The sequence below is a fragment of the Dunckerocampus dactyliophorus genome, chromosome 3 (assembly GCF_027744805.1).
Source record: "Dunckerocampus dactyliophorus isolate RoL2022-P2 chromosome 3, RoL_Ddac_1.1, whole genome shotgun sequence".
NCBI classification, from domain to species: Eukaryota; Metazoa; Chordata; class Actinopteri; order Syngnathiformes; family Syngnathidae; genus Dunckerocampus; species Dunckerocampus dactyliophorus.
The window spans coordinates 1,245,499-1,262,607 of record NC_072821.1 but is presented as its reverse complement, the minus strand read 5'-3'; the positions used below and the strand labels follow the sequence as shown (position 1 = coordinate 1,262,607).

Sequence of the window (17,109 nt, the reverse complement as noted above, 5' to 3'; positions counted from 1 at the left end):
TTACTCACATGGGGTGCCAATAAGTTGATACCTGGATTGTCTAGATGGCCAGTGGGGAATTTGTGTAAAAAATACATAAAATATGAATTTATTTCTGCCAATAACAGGTCGTATTCAAGCATGAAACAGCATCATTTATTCATATATTTTTGAAAAAGTGTGATAGAGTGAAGCTGCAAAATTGGAACCGCAAAGCGGCGAGACTGTATGGGAAACACTGCAGCTATTGTATTTATTCATTGAAGCCTGTCTGTTATCACAGTTAGCAACAGCAAGGACCACTAGGTGGCAGAAATGAGTCCTTCCAGCTTGCAGAGGAACAAGCTCAGAGTTCCGGTTTCCATGACAACGCTTCATTCAGTTCCTTCATTCCTTCCTCGGAAGTCTGCTCGGTCACTTCGGCGTTCTTCTCCGTCTCTGCGGCGGGATCCGGGTCACTTGTCGGTTCTGGCGGCAGAGAGTCGCCCCGCTCTGCGTTAAAGTCTTCGTCCGGCAACAAGAATCCCAGCGGCTCCACCAGCTCCTTCACGTCCACTCGGCCCAAGCATTCCAAAGTGTGCAGCTGGGAGGCCGGAACGCCTGCACGCAAAACACACGCTGACAAACGATGTACGTGTCTCCAGAAAGCGCGAAGTTGGAAATGGTCAGCTCTTGATTCAGAATAAGAGGAAGCTGTGTGTTGTGTGCGTGCTAACCGAGGACGAGCGCCATCTGCTGGGGTGGAAAGAGCGTCTGCAGGCAGCGGTTGATGAATGGCAAAAGGTCATGGGCGTAGACACGGCACATGTGCATGAAGAGCTCCCGTTCGCGCTCGCTGAAGGCCGACTCCTCGGCACGATGGAACGCCAAAAGCTGCTGCGTCACCTGACCGGAAGTGAGATGTGGTTATTTCTTGTGGTCATGCCCCACCCCCACCCCCGCAGCCACCTTACCGTGTGAAGGGCGTCTTGCAGGTGGGTGGTGACATGGTGGGCGAGGCCGAGAGGACAGCAGAGGCGGAGCTCATTGAAGGAAGTCAGGATGTTGTTCAGGAAGTGGGCCAGAGGGTGGAAGTCCAGGAGGCTCATTGGGGGCTGCAGTGTTCCGGGCTGGACCCCGGGAGCGGCAGGGGGCGCAGTACCGCCCAGCACGGAGGGCAGTGCCACCAGAGTGTAAGCGCTCATGTTCTCCCGGAACTCCTCCACCGCCTCCCACGTGGCTTTCTGGAACGCCTCGGCTGCCACCTTCTGGAACATGGCCGCCAGCTGCCCCCGGAAGTCCGCCCCCACCCGGCTGAAGGACAGGCCGAAATACATGCACTGTCCCAGCAGGGAGTCCAAGCGCCCGCCGACTCCGCGCTGCAGGTCCCGCTCCAAAGTTTCTAAGAAGTCTGAAACCTTCTGGAGCACCCAGCCGTGGAAGATGGCCGCTTCGTTCACCGCCACCCGGCCCGAAGGAGCGTCGTCGTCGTCGTCGTCGGAGAAGATGGCGCGGTACTGCGTGATGATGTCGAAGAGGTGCACCCTGCACGCCTCCACGCTCTTGCTCGCATGCGTATATGGATCATCCTCGGGAATGGCGTCCAGCACAGAGCGCAGCCAGGCGCCGCGGGCCTGCAGGAACTTGACACGAAGCTCCGCCTCCGTGAATACGTCCATGCGCCGCAGGTAGCCCACCACTCGGAGACACGTGGGAAGCTGCGTGTTGCTCCGCAGCTGCTGCAGCAGGCCCCCCAGCATCAGCTGGGCTGACTGACGCACTTCCTGCACGATTCCCTGCACACACACATGCACGCACACCACAGAATGTTTCAGCTTGGAATGATCGTAAGATCAGGGTGAGAATGAGAAGAATATCACCTGGATGACAGGAAGTTCCGAGTGCTTCTTCTCCAGCCTCTTAACGTAGGCAGTCAGCTCCAGAGCCTCCTCGTAGTAAGCGTTCCGAACACACGTGTCCATGAGCTGCGGGATCTCCAGGATCTCCAAGATCTCCGTGTGTCGGTTCAACGTCAGACTGTTCATGCGGCGACTGGCTGCCATCTGCTCCGCCTCCTTCACGAACACCCTACAGGCACATCGTCATGACGTCACTTTTCAGGCTGGGAAGCAGGAGGTAAACAACAAACATGGCTGACCACCAGTCGCATGTGCGTCACGATTTCTTGTACAGGTTCCGTGTTGAGTACCACGGCTGTCAAGGTGACAAAAACAAAAAGGTGTCCTCCTTTGAGGACTTTTGATGACGTCGCGTTGGACTTATTGGACATAAAGGTGAGAAGTCGCACCTGCATCTCTGTCCCAAGGCGGGTAGCTTATCCAGGAGGCGGGACACGCTGGCCTCGACGCGGCCAAAGTCTCGGTAGATGTGCTCCGTGCAGTCGGCGGTCCTGATAAAGGTCTGGTAGTTGGAGAAGGCTAATTCCCGGGTCTGCTGCAGGATGTGAGCCCGCTCCTCGGCCAGGCGCTCCTCCTCTCGATTCAGCTTGTCCACACCGAAGGAGCTGAGTTCGGACAAGTAGGCCGCCAAGTCCGGCTTGTCCCTCCAGCTGTCCGGGAATGAATCCTGGAACATGGACGCTAAAATACTCTCGTCTTCCACGTCGACCGCCGCCATACTGGACGGCTTCTCGTTACAACTAGAAGTCTCGATTGACCGCGTCAACGGTCAGGAAGACGACGTGGGGGAAGGTTAAGAATAAAACCAGCACAGATGTCGTTATAACGTCAACTCTTTTCGTCTTCTTCTTCCTCTTTTCATTCTTCCTCCTTTTCCTTCGCTCACTTGGCGCGGACCAGCTCGCAGACGGATCCGCCACCGCCGCTTAGTGGCCCGTGCAGGAACAACAGCACCAACGACAAGCTATTATGTTTTTTCGCAACAAATTAATTTATTTAAGAAGAGACAACATTTTAGAAGAAATGTCTTTTGTTAAAAAAAGCTAGAATATTTTGGGGAATTTATGAATTTGAAGTTGAAAGACAGCGACACATAAAGTGTATACAGGAGGTCATATGCTAACTCAAGCAAAGCTGTAAATGTGAAAAAATAAAGTGAGTAAATAAAAACATTTCTAATATTGTTCCTTGATGAGTTGTAATGACAATTGCACATTTACTGACTTTGTTGATGATCGGATTACGACAGTTTCGTAAGCTTGTACGTTCGAGTATGTAGTGTTTTTCATTTCAGGACTATTAAATAAAACAAGAATAAATTTGCATTGCAAATTTGCAAGTGAATAAAAGTTGGAGGGCGATCGTTTCCGTTGACATGTGACGTCAGCGGAAGTGTCCAGTTGCTAAGATGCGGTTGTGCAGCAGCCACAACTTTTTGTTGTTGTTGTTGTAAACAAGTCGTCATCAAGCGTCTAGCTGGTGAACTTTGACCTCGCCTTTGCCTCACCTGGCCCGCAGTGGAACCGGCGAGCACTCACCGACTGCTACTTCCTTCATGTAGCTTCTTTGCCAGCTGGCCTAAGTAAGAACGCTAATTAGCTAGCTAGCTGGTTGTAGTGGAAAAGAGTTGAACCTCTTCTTTACAGACTATCTGTGTGAATTAGCTTGAACTGTTGAGTTTTTGCTGGAAACAAGCTACTTGTTTTCTGTGTTTTTACTGTCAAATCATTTCAACGCCAATCATTAGTCGACACTTTCAATCAATTGTACTTTGTGTTTTGTATTCACGTTCGGTTTGATGATTGTTGTCTTTTTATTCAACTTCACGTAAGTATGCTGCTGTCATTTGAAGTGAATGTGAGAGCAGAGTGTGTTTGTGTTGACAGGCACGATTAGCTTCAGTGGCAGAGGACTTGTCTTTCCAGGTGGACCAGGCTGATGTCTGGCGTCCCATTGAGTTCCAGTGTGTTCCAGTCATTAGTCTGAGCCGCCGGGACCGTCATGGCTGCCGCAAGCGCCACTAAGATCTCATGGCGACTACGTGAGTGTCACTTCCTGTTTGTGATGACAAGATGAAGTTCATAAACATGCCTCCATTCTTTGTTATCACACATGTGTTGTTTACACCTTCAGCTGATGTGTGTGTGTGTGTGTGTGTGTGTGTGTGTGTGTGCGCGCGTGCGTGCGCGTGCGTGCGCAGAGGAGTTTGAGGCTCACACCAGTCGAGTCTCCTGCGTGTCTTTGGGAAAAAGTTCTGGTCGTTTACTGGCCAGCGGTGGCGAAGACTGCAGAGTCAACATCTGGTCTGTGAGCAAGGCCAACTGCATCATGGTATTCCATCACTCACGCTCTCTAACGCTACCCGCTGTCCATGACATCACATCTTCAAGTGTGTGCGCGCGCCCGTGTGTGTTCAGAGTCTGAGCGGTCACAAGAAGCCAGTCGAGTGTCTTCACTTCAACATGTCTGAGGAGCTGCTGGCCACGGGTTCTCAGTCTGGAGCCATACGAGTGTGGGACCTGGAGGCCGCCAAGAGTGAGTCTAGCCGCCATCAGGCTGCCTCTTGAAGGCGCCAGGGTTCTGGTGACAGCGTTCACACTCTGACCAAAAGGAACCGCACAAGCAGAGCTGCTCAAGCAAACGTGACACGTGTGAACATCACACTTCCTGATCTTGAACATGCTGATCCAGGGGTGTCCAAACCTTTTAGCGAAAAACAAACGGATGTAAGGGCCGCTTTGATATTTACAGTGGTGTGAAAAAGTATTTGCCGCCTTCCCGATTTCTTATTTTTTGCATGTTTGTCACACTTAAATGTTTCAGATCATAAAACAAATTTAAATATTAGTCAATGACAACACAATTGAACACACAAAATGCAGGAGGGGCCGGCCAACCAAAATGACCCCAAGAGCGCAGCCACGACTCATCCGAGAGGTCACAAAAGACCCCACAACAACATCCAAAGAACTGCAGGCCTCACTTGCCTCAGTTAAGGTCAGTGTTCATGACTCCACCATAAGAAAGACGCTGGGCAAAAACGGCCTGCATGGCAGAGTTCCAAGACCAAAACCACTGCTGAACAAAAACAACATTAAGGCTCGTCTCCATTTAGCCAGAAAACATCTTGATGATCCTCAAGACCTTTGGGAAAATACTCTGTGGTCTGACGAGACAAAAGTTGAACTTTTTGGAACTTTTTTTACACCATTACATCTGGCGTAAAAGTAACGCCGCGTTACAGAAAAATAATCATAGCAACAATAAAATATGGTGGTGGTAGTGTGATGGTCTTCAGGACTGGAAGACTTGCTGTGATGAATGGAAGCATGAATTGTGCTGAAGGAGAATGTTGGTGACCTCAAGCTGAAAGCAACTTGGGTTGTGCAGCAGGACAATGATCCAAAACACACCAGCAAGTCCACCTCTGAATGGATGAAGACTTTGGAGCGGTCTAGTCCAAGTCCTGACCTGAATCCTATTGAGATGCTGTGGCATGACCTTAAAAAGGAAAAGCCTCCAATGTGGCTGAATGACAACAATTCTGCTAAATTCCTCCCCAGCGCTGGAAGAGACTCATTGCAAGTTATCACAAACGCTTGATTGCAGTTGTTGCTGCTAAGGGGGGCCAACCACTTATTAGCTTTAGGGGGCAATCACTTTTCCACACAGGGACATGCAGCTTTGGATGTTTTTTCTTCCTTCATAATAAAACGTTACATTTAAGAAGTGCATAAAGTGTTGAGTTCTGTAGTCATTGACTAATATTTACATTTCTTTGATGATCTGAAACATTTCAGTGTGACAAACATGCAAAACAATAAAGTAGGAAGGGGCCAAACACCTTTTCCCACCTCTCTATATGTCAAGAAAAAACTGCATCTATTATTGGCATGAACTTTGGTCATTGCTCTTTCTCTCCCCCATTTTCGCTGTTTAAAAAAAAAAAAAAATCCACCTATTTAAACTTCTTACATAATTTTCGTTTTTTTTCCTCATAACATTATGATTTTATTCCCAAAATATTTTCACTTTATTCTCTACCTAATTTTCCAACTTTCCAAAATGACAACTTTATTTAGTTTTGTTTGTTTCTTATAATGTTATGACTTAAAAAAACACACATATTTTATTTCAACTCTCTTTTCCCATTTTATTATTATTCTATTCTTAGAAAATTGCAACTTCTTTTTATCTTGATACATGATAACGTTTTCAGTAACTTGTTTTTCACAACATTACAACTTCATTCGTTGTTTTATTTTTCATATTGCAACATGAAAAAAATATTGAAAATAAATATAAAAATATAAAAAAATTACAAAAATATTTCAACAATCTACTAAAATTACATATTTGCTCATAATATTGTTATTCTTATAAAATGATGACTTGTATTACAAATTTTTTCATTAATAGTTTGACTTTATTCTTGTAAAAAAATTTTTTGTAGTTTTCTTGTTAAATTCTATTTTTAGAATGTGCCGCAGGCCAGAAAAAAACCCACTATGGGCCACAAATGGCCCCCGGGCCGCACTTTTTACACACTTGTGCTATACTTGACCCCTCCCTTTCTGTCCAGTGTTGCGCACCCTGACGGGACACAAAGCTAACATCACCAGTTTGGGATTTCATCCTTTTGGAGACTTTTTGGCCTCCAGCTCCACGGACACAAACATTAAGGTGTGTGCGTGTGTGTGTGTGCGTGTGTGTGTGTGTACTGATTTGACCATGTGATATTCCACACCATGTGACGTACGCTGTCAGCTGTGGGACGTGCGGAGGAAAGGCCACCTGTACAGTTACAAGGTAAGATGCGCGCCGCCAAGTCCTCTCGCTCTTTCGGCGTCACGTGACCGTCGTGTGCCGTCTCGCAGGGTCACACGCAGGCCGTCAGAAGCCTGGCCTTCAGCCCCGACGGGAAGTGGCTGGCGTCAGCGGGCGACGACCACACCGTCAAGGTAGGCGTCCTGAAGGCGGCGGGGGGGCTGAGGTGAGCACGGAAAGTTGACGCGTTGACGTGTTTTGCGCCGCAGCTATGGGACCTGATGCAGGCCAAGACCATCAGCGAGTTCACTGCACACGGCGGCGCCGTCAACGCCATCCAGTTTCATCCCAATGAGTACCTCCTGGCATCCGGCAGCTCTGACAGGTACGTTCATTTTTGCGTTCTTCATCAGAAGACCACAAATTCGAACATGCCAGCCATTGTGTGTGTGTGTGTGTGTGTGTGCTGCAGGTCTGTGAAGCTGTGGGACCTGGAGAAGTTTTCCATGGTGGCCTCGCTGGAGGGAGACGCCAGTCCAGTCAGGTGAGTCCTGATGAGAATGTCGGATGAGACGATGAGGGACCTGATTTCTGACCTGTGACGCCACAGGTGCATCCTCTTCAGTCCAGACGGAAGCTGCCTGTTTAGCGGCTCCACGGACTTTCTACGAGTTTACGGCTGGGAGCCTGACTGCTGCTTGGACTCGGTGGCGGTGGGGTGGGGCCGAGTGTGCGACCTCGCCGTCTGCAACGAGCAGCTGGTGCGTAGCTCCGCCCCTTTCCCCCCTCAAAGCCCGACTTTTATGGATATGATTGTAGACGCGTCACGCCGTCTCCTCCGCCGCCAGATCGGCGCGTCTCACCAGCTGAGCAGCGTGGCGTCCTACGTGGTCGACCTGAAGCGCGTCAAGACGAGCGCCTCCCCCGCGCTCCCGGGAATCGTCCAGAGCCAGCAGCCATCGGCCGAGCCCAAAGGAGGCGCGCTACGCCGCAGCTACGAGCGACCTGCGACCGCCTGCCGCTCTCAAGGGTGCGAGTGGGGCGGGGCGGGGGATGTTTGCTGACTTGGCGTTCCAATGTTTGCAACGTCATCAGGGTCAAGTGCAGCTCAGACGCTGATAGGCGGAGTCCCGAAGTCGAGAGGCGGAGCCCCAGCGAGGATGAGGCGGATGAGAAAGTTTCCTCGGCGGAAATCCACAACGCCGAAGACTACAAGGAAATATTCCAGCCCAAGAACGCCATCTGTAGGTAAAAGGTCACGCTCCTTTACGGTCAAATGGTCAAATTCCCACACAGAACACTTGTGTCCACAGCTCGGACCCCTCCCAAGGTGCTGGAGCCTTTCCCCGCCCCCCCAGAGGACGGTGAGTCGAGCGGCCGTGATGTTGTCTGATGACATAATCTTCGCTGTTCTTTCCGCTTTTCAGAACTTTCTTCATTGTTTGGGCGACATGTCCACAACGCGCCCGTTATTCCCGACCAGCAGCAGGTCAGTGAAGGCATCACCGTCATCATCAAATGTGTTGGTGACGATTGTGTGTGTGCGTACGTGCGTGTGTGACAGGCGTCTCTGCTAGCCTCGTCCACACCCGTCCAGAGGGTGGAGCCAACAGTGGTCACCTGCGCCAAACACCCCCCCCCCTCCGCCGCAGGCCAAGTGTTCCCCGCCCTCCCCCTCAGCGAGCCACTGCCACCGCCGCCACTGCTGCCGCCGCTTCCTCAGACTTCCGGCAAACCGCATCCTAAAATCTTCCCCATCGCCAGGAACGAGCCGATCGGCCTCAACGTGGCTGACTTCCTCCCTGTGAGTCTCTACCCTTTATCTGTTGTGCGTGTGCGTGCGCGTTTACGACGTCTCATTTTCCGCAGTCGTCGCCCGACAAGAGGCCGGCGGTTCTGAGCGACGATGAGGCGCTCAGTCAGATCCGCAAAGGTCACGACACCATGTGCGTGATGCTCAGCAGCCGACACAAGAACCTGGACACCGTGCGAGCCGTGTGGGCCCGCGAGGGCATCAAGGTAACGCTGCTCGCCCGCTTCCTGCACGGTTGTGACCGCTTCTTCTTTTTTTGTCCGCACAGTGCGCCCTGGACGCCGCTGTCTCCATAAACGACCTTTCCATCGTCGTGGATGTCCTCAACATTGTCAACATGCAGCCGTCAGTGTCACGCACACGCACATGAACACACACAAAGTGTAGTGTAGTGAATGTGTGGATGTTGTGTTCAGGTCGCTATGGAAACTGGACGTGTGCATGACGAGTCTTCCTCAGATTGACAAACTGCTGCAGAGTAAATACGAGAGGTGAGTGAAGCACAGGACAGAGGTTGTGCGTTGTTGCTGACGTGTGTGTGTGTGTGTGTGTGTGTGTGTGTGTGTGGTTGGGCAGCTACATACAGTGCGGCTGCACGTCACTCAAGATCATCATGAAGTATTTCTGGCCGCTCATCTCCGACACGCTCAGAGCGGCGCCATCGGTAGGCGTGGACATCACACGCGAGGAGCGGTGAGCTGCCCCCTGCTGTCCACCTTGATTGCCGTCACCTCAATCACCCTGATGATGATGATGATGATGATGATGATGAGCCATGTGACCCTGCAGACACCACAAGTGCAGGATGTGCTGCAAGCAGCTGAAGAATGTCAACAACGTGGTGAAGAACAAGGCGTCGCAGGTCGGTCGCCATGGTTGCGCCTTCAGAGAGTTGCAGCTGCTGATGGCACCGCTGGACGACGCCCTTTGAGAAGACGGACTCTTAAGAGCTTTTCATACTTTCAATAAAGTTACAAATATTTGGAGACCAGGATTGTTTCTTCCAGCCTGAAGACGACTTTTGTCCTTGGACTAAAGTCCTCGCCTGGGATCAAAACGAGAACGTCGTGTTCTTTGTAAAACCAGCCGAGGACTTGAAGGTGGTGCCACCAGATTTCACCTCCTGAGTCATCTTCTACACCAGGGAAGAACCTCTGCCTCACCCACAAGCTCAGACTCCTGCATCTGTGTGGGGGTGGTCCCACGTGAGAGGTGCTGGTGGCCCTCGTCTGGACGAGGTGCTGTTCTTCACCGAAGTCTGTTGAATCGCTCTCGGACTACACGAACACAACCCTGACTCCAAATCTCCCAGGTGTTCACCACCACATCAAGGTGTTGATTCAAGGATGGTGAGGAAATACTGGGAACCCGAGTTTTGACAGTGTAGTGCTGTCCCAAATACATGAAATCGTCACGCTCTTACCGGAAATGACGATCGCAGTGTTTACCTGCTTCTACTACTTGTGTTCACTGCTTATACAGTATATGTGGACGCCACACTGAGCGCTGAACCATCCGTCAACGCGCTGCCATATTGGATGTGGCAAGAGCAAACGGAGAAAATGCATCATTCATGCGCTGCGTAGGATTGTACCAAACGGTTTACAGTCCAAACCAGGTCTCACTGGATTACCTTTCACAGGTGAGACGGAAACAAATACTTTGAATTGTGTTTGGCCGCGATGACATCATTTTCCAAATGGAATTTGCTGACTTTGTGGCGGATACTACCAAGCCCTGTGCATGATACCGTGGATACCTGTGGGGACACCAGCCTCCAAACAACAGGGACACGTGCTTCCTGAAGTTTGGTCCATTTCCTTCCATTACGTCACGGGGCACATCTGCCACGTCCGATGTGACGGACGAACCCGCTCAATGAGGCGTCAACGTATACATTAGGGGTGCAGCGATACTTTTAGAACTTGTATGTTCTTGTAATTACCAGGGGTGTCACGAGATGTCACCTCGCGAGATGAAAAGGTGATATTTGTCGTTGAGAGAAAAGCTGTCCCTCGAGAGCAGAGCAGCCAGAAGCCAACCAGACTGCGAACTATGGCATCGCTGTGAATGATAATGCAGTAATATGGAAGTGGAAGTGCACATTAAGCGCTTTGTGCTTTTATAAACCAGTGCAATCCAACCTTCCTCGAAGCAACCAAAAAACCAAACCAATGCTGTGTGGAGGTAACAAGTGGTAGAAATTTTGTCTCTTTTTAGAGAGCCAGTTCTTTTGGTTGGCTCGCAGGTGGCTCCTCAGATTTTTTGCTTGTCTTAATTTATTACCAAATGATGTGTATTATGTAAAATCAAATACTAATGTCAAAAAAATACATGATATCAAATGTTTATTATTGAAATGGATTTATTTAAACCTCAATGAACAGCTGCAAAATATATTATAATGTATGTTTAAAATATATATATTTTTAAATATAAAAAACAAAACAAAGACCAAAATAGGTCGAATCTCTTCATGCAAATTTCTGACGAACAAATCGGCTCTAAGAGCACCACAGGGTGTTTAACCCGGCCCTTCCCCGTGCTCAGAGTAGACACAGAGACGCCGCCACACATCTTGATCAATGACATTCGCCTTTCACAGAAAAAAAAGACGAGGAAAAAACTAATCGGCTCCCAATTGGCTCCCGGCGACGCGAACCGGCTCTTAGAGCCCATTCATTCGCGACAGACACACAGGGCGACGTTTCTGTTGGTTGGTCCCCTAACATTCAGGCAACGTTAAACCTTGTTAGTTTGCTACGTAAACAAGAGAGAATGTTTAGCCAACGTTCTCCCTTGGTTTGGTTCTAACTATCCATTGGAGAACCATAAGCTAATGTTCTTTTATTGGTTATGTGTTAGCAGGGACTCAGCCTCAACTTGGCGGCAGCTAGCTAACAAGCTGGAGTTACCCACCTAACTTAAGGTCTTCAGACTCCGTGTGTTTAAAAAAAAAAAAAAAAAGAAAACGAAGCAATGGGTTTAGTTCAGTGCTCTTTTTTTTGTCCGACGTTGAAGCTACAAGTGGCTACCGCATTCACGAGGTATGTGCTAAGTTAGCAGTAATGCTAGCTCAGGTTAAAAAAAAAAAAGTCATTTCACAACTCTGCTCTGTTGTCATAGTAATAATTATGTCGTGTGTCAAAGTTGTTTAATGAACATCAACACGTGGTGTAGCGGGGGTCTCCGAAAAACTCCAGAGGATCTTATGGCAACACAAAATTCCTACCTATTTCAAACCAGTAAATACCCTGAGACAAAAATGAGTGCATCCTAAAGACAAGGCTCCAAACCAGAAACAGAGCAATGTGGTCTATTCCATCCACTGCAAAGATGAGGAATGCAAAGAGCACTACATTGGGGAAACTAAGCAAATGCTCCAAAAAAGGCTTTATCAACATCGCAGGGACAATGCTAGTGGGCCTCAATCAGCAGTACATCTACACCTTAAAGCTACCAATCACTCTTTTGAGGACAGCGAGGTAAAGATTTTGGCCAAAGAAAACAGATGGTTTGAAAGAGGAGTAAAGGAAGCTATTTTTGTCAAACAACAGAACCCATCATTGAATCGGAATGGTGGTTTGAGGTTTAATTTGGACCCTGTGTTCAGCAGGTTACTGAGACCAAAACCCACAGCTCTTAGTCTTGCAAATGAGGTGAAGCCAGGGCCGAGCCAGAACAATAGATGCTAACGAGCCAGTATCAGAGTCGTTCATACCCAACTCAGGGAGCGACACTTCCCTTTTATCGGAGGTGTGAATAACAGGAGAGGATTAGACCACAACGCCGCCCAGGCTTAGTGTAAGGAACCAATAGGAGGAGGGTGTTGGCACACCAATTCCGCCCACTCTTACTGTATTTAAGGCCTAGGCTACCAGCACTTATTAGTTCGCTGACGAAGCTCTTCGGATGAGGAGCGAAACGTCCGACACCTTCTTCACAGAAGTACAGATGACGTCTCAAGAAGCCTTTTCCACGTGGTGTGTTAATTAGGCAGAGGGCTGTTTAAGAAAGGTATTTATTTTATTCTGTTCTTTTTGTTATTTGCCACCAAAAAAATCAAATAAATAATAAAAACATTTGTTTCCAAGGTAAATATGTGTCAAATTAAATTCAGGTTTGAATCAAAGAGTAAAAAAATTGTATGACAGATATAACAAAGGCCAGTTCTACCTGCCCTGTCATCTAATGCAGGCGTCCCTTATTACTTTGTTGGGTTACAGTAAGTTCAATTCATAGTGCCAATTGAACGGTCTGATATAGATACATGTGTTGCTGCCCTGCTTGTAGATTCTTTATGTCTATGCTTTCCATCGCTACAGGTTGCTCCTCAGGCGGCATCATTTCAAGTTAACCCCTCCCCTTCCGCTACGTAGCCAAGATGGCGACTCTTGAGGTTGGTAAGTGTCCAGCAATGCACACACAACATTTTGGCCATTGTGAGTGCAACATCTCAGTGTGAACACACTTACAGTATGCACTCAAACAGCTAAGTCTAAAATAAGAAATTGGCAAATGGAGACGCAGCAGTGAAGCTAAGCTAACACGTGCTCATGAAAGAGCAGTGGTTTTGACGCACGTGAAATGAATGAAAGCAGAAGCAGGAACAAATGATGAGATGCTTGAAGTTTATTGCGACTCCTGTAAAAGTGGTGTTTGTGAGTAGACAGGCTGAGCGGCTGCTCTTGTCGACTCTTGGAGAAGAAAACAATCACATTGCGATCTCGCACGCCACAGAAGCCTTGCAACCACACGAGACGTCGTTCCATGGACCCCAGGCTGGACAAAGACAGGAGACGACATTCAGTGTCATGCCGAGACAGACGTTCAGATGTTTAGTCGAACTTACTGCCAGAGTTCATCCACACGCAGTTCTCTTCATTGTTAAATCTGTCAGGCTGACCTGGACGCCATGGAGCAAACTCCACTTTTCCACTTCCATCAGCCCAGTAGAAATCATCCTGAAACAAAGACAACCATTTCGAGCTCTTCATCCACGCTTCATCATCAGTGTTGGCTGCTTACGTTTTCTCTTAGAGCACCGATCCAGTAGTGGAGCCGGAACGGGAACAGCCGTAACATCATACACAGCAGCTTCTTGTGCTCGTCCGCATTTTGCACTTTCACCAAATTGCCTTGGAAAATTCGACACGTTTGCTGGTAGGAGGACAACGAAGAAGTTTAGAACCAGAAGATGTTTATTTCTGCTGCTTTTGTCTGCTGATGTTTCACCTCTGCGTTGGCGAAATCCTTTTCTATGGTCAATACTTTGACACAGCTGTTTTCATTCAGGCGGTACACCCCACACACGTCACTTTCACATTCTTCCAGCTCAATGTTGGAACACAGAGTATCCAACCCATCAAAGTCGTCTGTGACACACAAACACTGTCAGTCTTTGTCTGCTGCTCGCCAGAGTCGGTATCGCTGACGCTTTGCTTCTTACAAGATTGAGCAAAGGCCGACACGACCATCAGCGCCCCCATCAGGAGGACAGTCGTCACAGCAGAAGGCATGGCTCAGGATGAGTCTGACCTGGGAACAGCACATCACTCATTTTTCTGATCAACCTCTGCCATGTTTCTCTTCTACTCACCGGAGATGTGTCCTTTTCAATCTGGCTCCACCGTCTTCAGCCTCACCTCAAGATCTGGGCTCTTAAATACCTTCAATGACGCCTGCAGGCCAACCGTTGCATTTGAAGATTGGTCACATTAACATGGCAGCACCTTTTTTTTACTCTTTGGTAAATTTGAGCAGGCAAATAACGTTAACGTCTGATTTGTCTTCATGGTGGAGTCAAGGAGGCCAGGAAAAATAACGTAGCTTACCTGCGGCCATCAGGTGTGTCCTATTGTGTTGCTTAATCAATCAGTAAACAGCACTGAACGTCTACACTCAATATCAGATTGGTTAGGATAGGTTTTGCCTGTGCAGATCAAGCCTTGGCGGTCGGTGCAACTTATTCCTACGGTTGTTCCAAGTTCCGGAGGACTTACTACCTCCTCTGTCTGCATAAAAACAGTGTTTGCAGTACACGGCGGTACTATATCCTCGTGAGCATCAGTTGAACAGCATCGTACTGGAGAAAGTCCTTAGTTGACACAAAAATGGCAAGACAAAAGGGAGTTAACAATGGAAGAGAGACCAACTTAACACTAAAAAATGTGTTTTTTTCCATCACAGAAATTGGAGTGATCTAAAACGTTTGACCGGCAGTGTAAGTATATGCAATTATGTGTCACATTGTGTAAATATAACTTCCAAGTTTGTTGACTAAATGTGTCCCAAGTCAAAGTATTCAACCAAGGAGATGATTATGTAATTTCCAACAGGGAAAACGTCCCCACAGAATCTGCCTCTGAATGACTTGAGTAACATCCAGCCAGTTGAAGAACAAACAAGGGTGTGGGTTGTCACACTGCTCCTATTTTATTAAAAAAATAAAAAAATCAAAATGCATTCATTGTATTTGCGGGAACGTGTCGGTCATCCCGACAGAGTAAAAAAAACAACAACAAAAAAAACCACATTATAGCCTGCAGTAAACAAACAAAAAAAACACACACACACGCATTCTACTATTGAGATCAGTAAAATATGAAAACAATGTAGACATCAGTCAAAAATGAAAAAAGACAGTTGTCCTCGCTTGCTCTCTCTGACGGCAGCAGTGTACATTTTTGGCAGTGATAACTCTTCCTAACGCTCCACAACAATTACTTGCTCATTTTGTGTCAACTACACCGGCCGTGATGGCTCCATTTTGGAGGACAAGTAGCAGCACAAACCTGAGAACTGGATTTGACAAAGTTGATAACCACCGTTTATATCTACGTTGGGAGAATTTAGGCTTTGTTTTGTTTTATTTCTGCACTGAGCCACGTTCCACAGATCCCGCACCACACTCTGGACACCTATGCGTGTTTTACCAGCAAGGGGAGGTGTTGCCAGGCAATGGAGGAGTGTGTCTAAGCTCTGCCTTCTTGGCGGTGTTGGGTTGGGTTGCATTGTGGAGGGGTGTATGCCGCTTTCAGACTGGCATTGCACGGTGGTACAGTATGAGGGTGGAGCTCCACTACTTCACCTTTGTTTAATTACCGAATAAATGCATGACGCAAAAACACTCTTCCTGTCCTTCACTTTTAATGCGCACCTTGTAATAACACATTATGTAATAATGCCGCATTTTGTAATAAACGTTTGTTACGTGTTCCAAAAATGACCGCCAAATGCTGCACTTTTTTTGGAAAAAAAAATGCCAGTTGGAAGACATACATACATGCAATATGGATTCTTATGTAAATATTATACATGATATTAAGCATAAAAAACACAAATATAGAACAAAGCGATCATCAATGACCAACTACTGTACTTAAAGAATGCTCGGAGAAAGTAGCTACACACGAGAACCACAACACGAGGTCATGGTCGACCGGGGAGAGAGTGAAGTCCATGAAACCATCTGGCAATGAGTGAGGAGTGTCCCAGCACGGCTTAGGAAGGCCTGATTAAGCTCACTCTCAGGTGTGTGCTCGTGGCTCCGCCCCGGCAGGACCAGCAGTGCACTGCAAGAGACAGCAGACAGGTGGCAGCAGAGCACTTCCAGCAGAGCGTGACGATGAGTAACATCTAAATGTTCAATGAATTATGGAACAGAGTTTGCCCTTCATTCATTTACATAATTCTGTGTTGAATAATTTGGAAAATGTTCATTAATTATACACCGCTGATCATAATTTTAAGAATCGTTGAAAAATGACAAGAATGTACATTTTTCACGGTTGGCTCTTTAGGAGGTTCTAAGTAGAGCTTCAAAATGCCAAAAGGAGAAAAGGGAGTGACACGAAAACAAACAAGCATTTAAAGTGAAATAGGCTGATCAAAAGTTTAAGACCACAGCCTTTAAAAGCCAAACTTATGGCAAAAATGTGGACTCGATGTCTTTGGAATCATGCACTGATTGGCTGTTCCCTGTGACGTGGCTCTGCGGGTAACCAATCATGTGGCGCCCTTGGTGGGACAATGCTGGACGTAACGGATGCCAGCCTGTGAAGCCACGCAGTGTTGGTATAACCTCACTCCCTCTGCTCTAAGAGCTGAGCTGGACACGCGGTTGACAGTCCGGAGTTTTAGCCGTGTGGTCAGCGCTCTCCCAGTCTCCCAGGCGCGTGTAGTTGGCATTTACTTCCAGCCAATCAGAATGCAGAGCCTTCAGAGAAATGAGTTTGGGTGCTCGAATCCGGCCAAAACATCAGTCGACTCACCTTCTTCTCCACCCCACGAGGAAATCTGCTGATTATTCTTCTCCAACAGGGTGTATAATAAATATATTATTTCCAATGTTCTCTATATCACTACAAACAAATTATTCACATCAGGATTCTATTAATATCAGCGCTTGAAATAAAATACAAAATCAGTGCAAGGTAACAAAGAATATTTATTTATCATCACACTCGAAAACACTCTCAAATGTAAAATATTATTCATATGTTATAAACGGCTATGAATAATATATTGTTCATTGACTTTCCCGCCGTTGTTTCTCCTTTTCATAGAAAGGAGAGTCCTGGAACTCCCTCCAGCTCTTCTCTTTTTCCATCCCCTGCTCTCTGTAGATGGAGAACACCCCCTGGCTGTCCT

General features: G+C 47.7%; 3 protein-coding genes across 9 annotated transcripts in view; 1 reads left to right on the top strand and 2 right to left on the bottom strand.

Annotated features, from left to right (window-relative positions):
• Positions 1–113: 113 nt before the first annotated feature.
• On the bottom strand, positions 114–2,777 carry cog8 (component of oligomeric golgi complex 8). Its single transcript, XM_054770149.1, has 5 exons — positions 2,267–2,777; positions 1,839–2,046; positions 933–1,754; positions 696–864; positions 114–579 (listed from the first exon to the last, which is right to left on the bottom strand). Exons 1-5 carry the CDS (start codon positions 2,593–2,595, stop codon positions 326–328), a joined length of 1,782 nt encoding a protein of 593 aa, XP_054626124.1. The 5' UTR covers positions 2,596–2,777; the 3' UTR covers positions 114–325.
• A 466-nt stretch (positions 2,778–3,243) lies between these two features.
• katnb1 (katanin p80 (WD repeat containing) subunit B 1) lies at positions 3,244–15,528 on the top strand. 5 transcript variants are annotated; one of them, XM_054770147.1, is made up of 23 exons: positions 3,244–3,459; positions 3,764–3,918; positions 4,078–4,208; positions 4,295–4,412; positions 6,460–6,560; positions 6,645–6,686; positions 6,755–6,838; positions 6,914–7,029; positions 7,117–7,188; positions 7,255–7,405; positions 7,493–7,674; positions 7,740–7,888; positions 7,958–8,008; positions 8,072–8,133; positions 8,209–8,448; positions 8,514–8,663; positions 8,726–8,802; positions 8,874–8,948; positions 9,034–9,150; positions 9,247–11,504; positions 12,783–12,860; positions 14,647–14,680; positions 14,796–15,527. In XM_054770147.1, the coding sequence occupies exons 2-20, from the start codon at positions 3,879–3,881 to the stop codon at positions 9,386–9,388; spliced, it is 2,100 nt and encodes a 699-aa protein (XP_054626122.1). In that variant the 5' UTR covers positions 3,244–3,459; positions 3,764–3,878; the 3' UTR covers positions 9,389–11,504; positions 12,783–12,860; positions 14,647–14,680; positions 14,796–15,527. The 5 variants fall into 5 exon arrangements, with proteins under 5 accessions (XP_054626122.1, XP_054626123.1, XP_054626121.1 ...); XM_054770148.1 differs by lacking the exon at positions 3,244–3,459 and adding an exon at positions 3,466–3,704 and having other exon boundaries at positions 3,803–3,918; XM_054770146.1 differs by lacking the exon at positions 3,244–3,459 and adding an exon at positions 3,466–3,704 and having other exon boundaries at positions 3,803–4,208; positions 14,796–15,528.
• The window catches only part of LOC129178182 (perlucin-like protein), a 43,437-nt gene continuing 39,402 nt past the window's right edge, over positions 13,075–17,109 (bottom strand). The window contains exons 1-6 of one of the 3 annotated variants that reach the window (XM_054770152.1): positions 14,057–14,088; positions 13,907–13,995; positions 13,693–13,832; positions 13,486–13,617; positions 13,310–13,421; positions 13,075–13,239 (exon numbers count right to left, since the gene is read on the bottom strand). In XM_054770152.1, the coding sequence (XP_054626127.1) occupies positions 13,172–13,239; positions 13,310–13,421; positions 13,486–13,617; positions 13,693–13,832; positions 13,907–13,976 (522 nt within the window). In that variant the 5' untranslated portion in view covers positions 13,977–13,995; positions 14,057–14,088 and the 3' untranslated portion in view covers positions 13,075–13,171. Of the gene's footprint in view, positions 13,240–13,309; positions 13,422–13,485; positions 13,618–13,692; positions 13,833–13,906; positions 13,996–14,056; positions 14,089–17,109 lie in introns of those variants that run through there. The other 2 variants (XM_054770153.1, XR_008569759.1) reach the window with 2 other exon arrangements.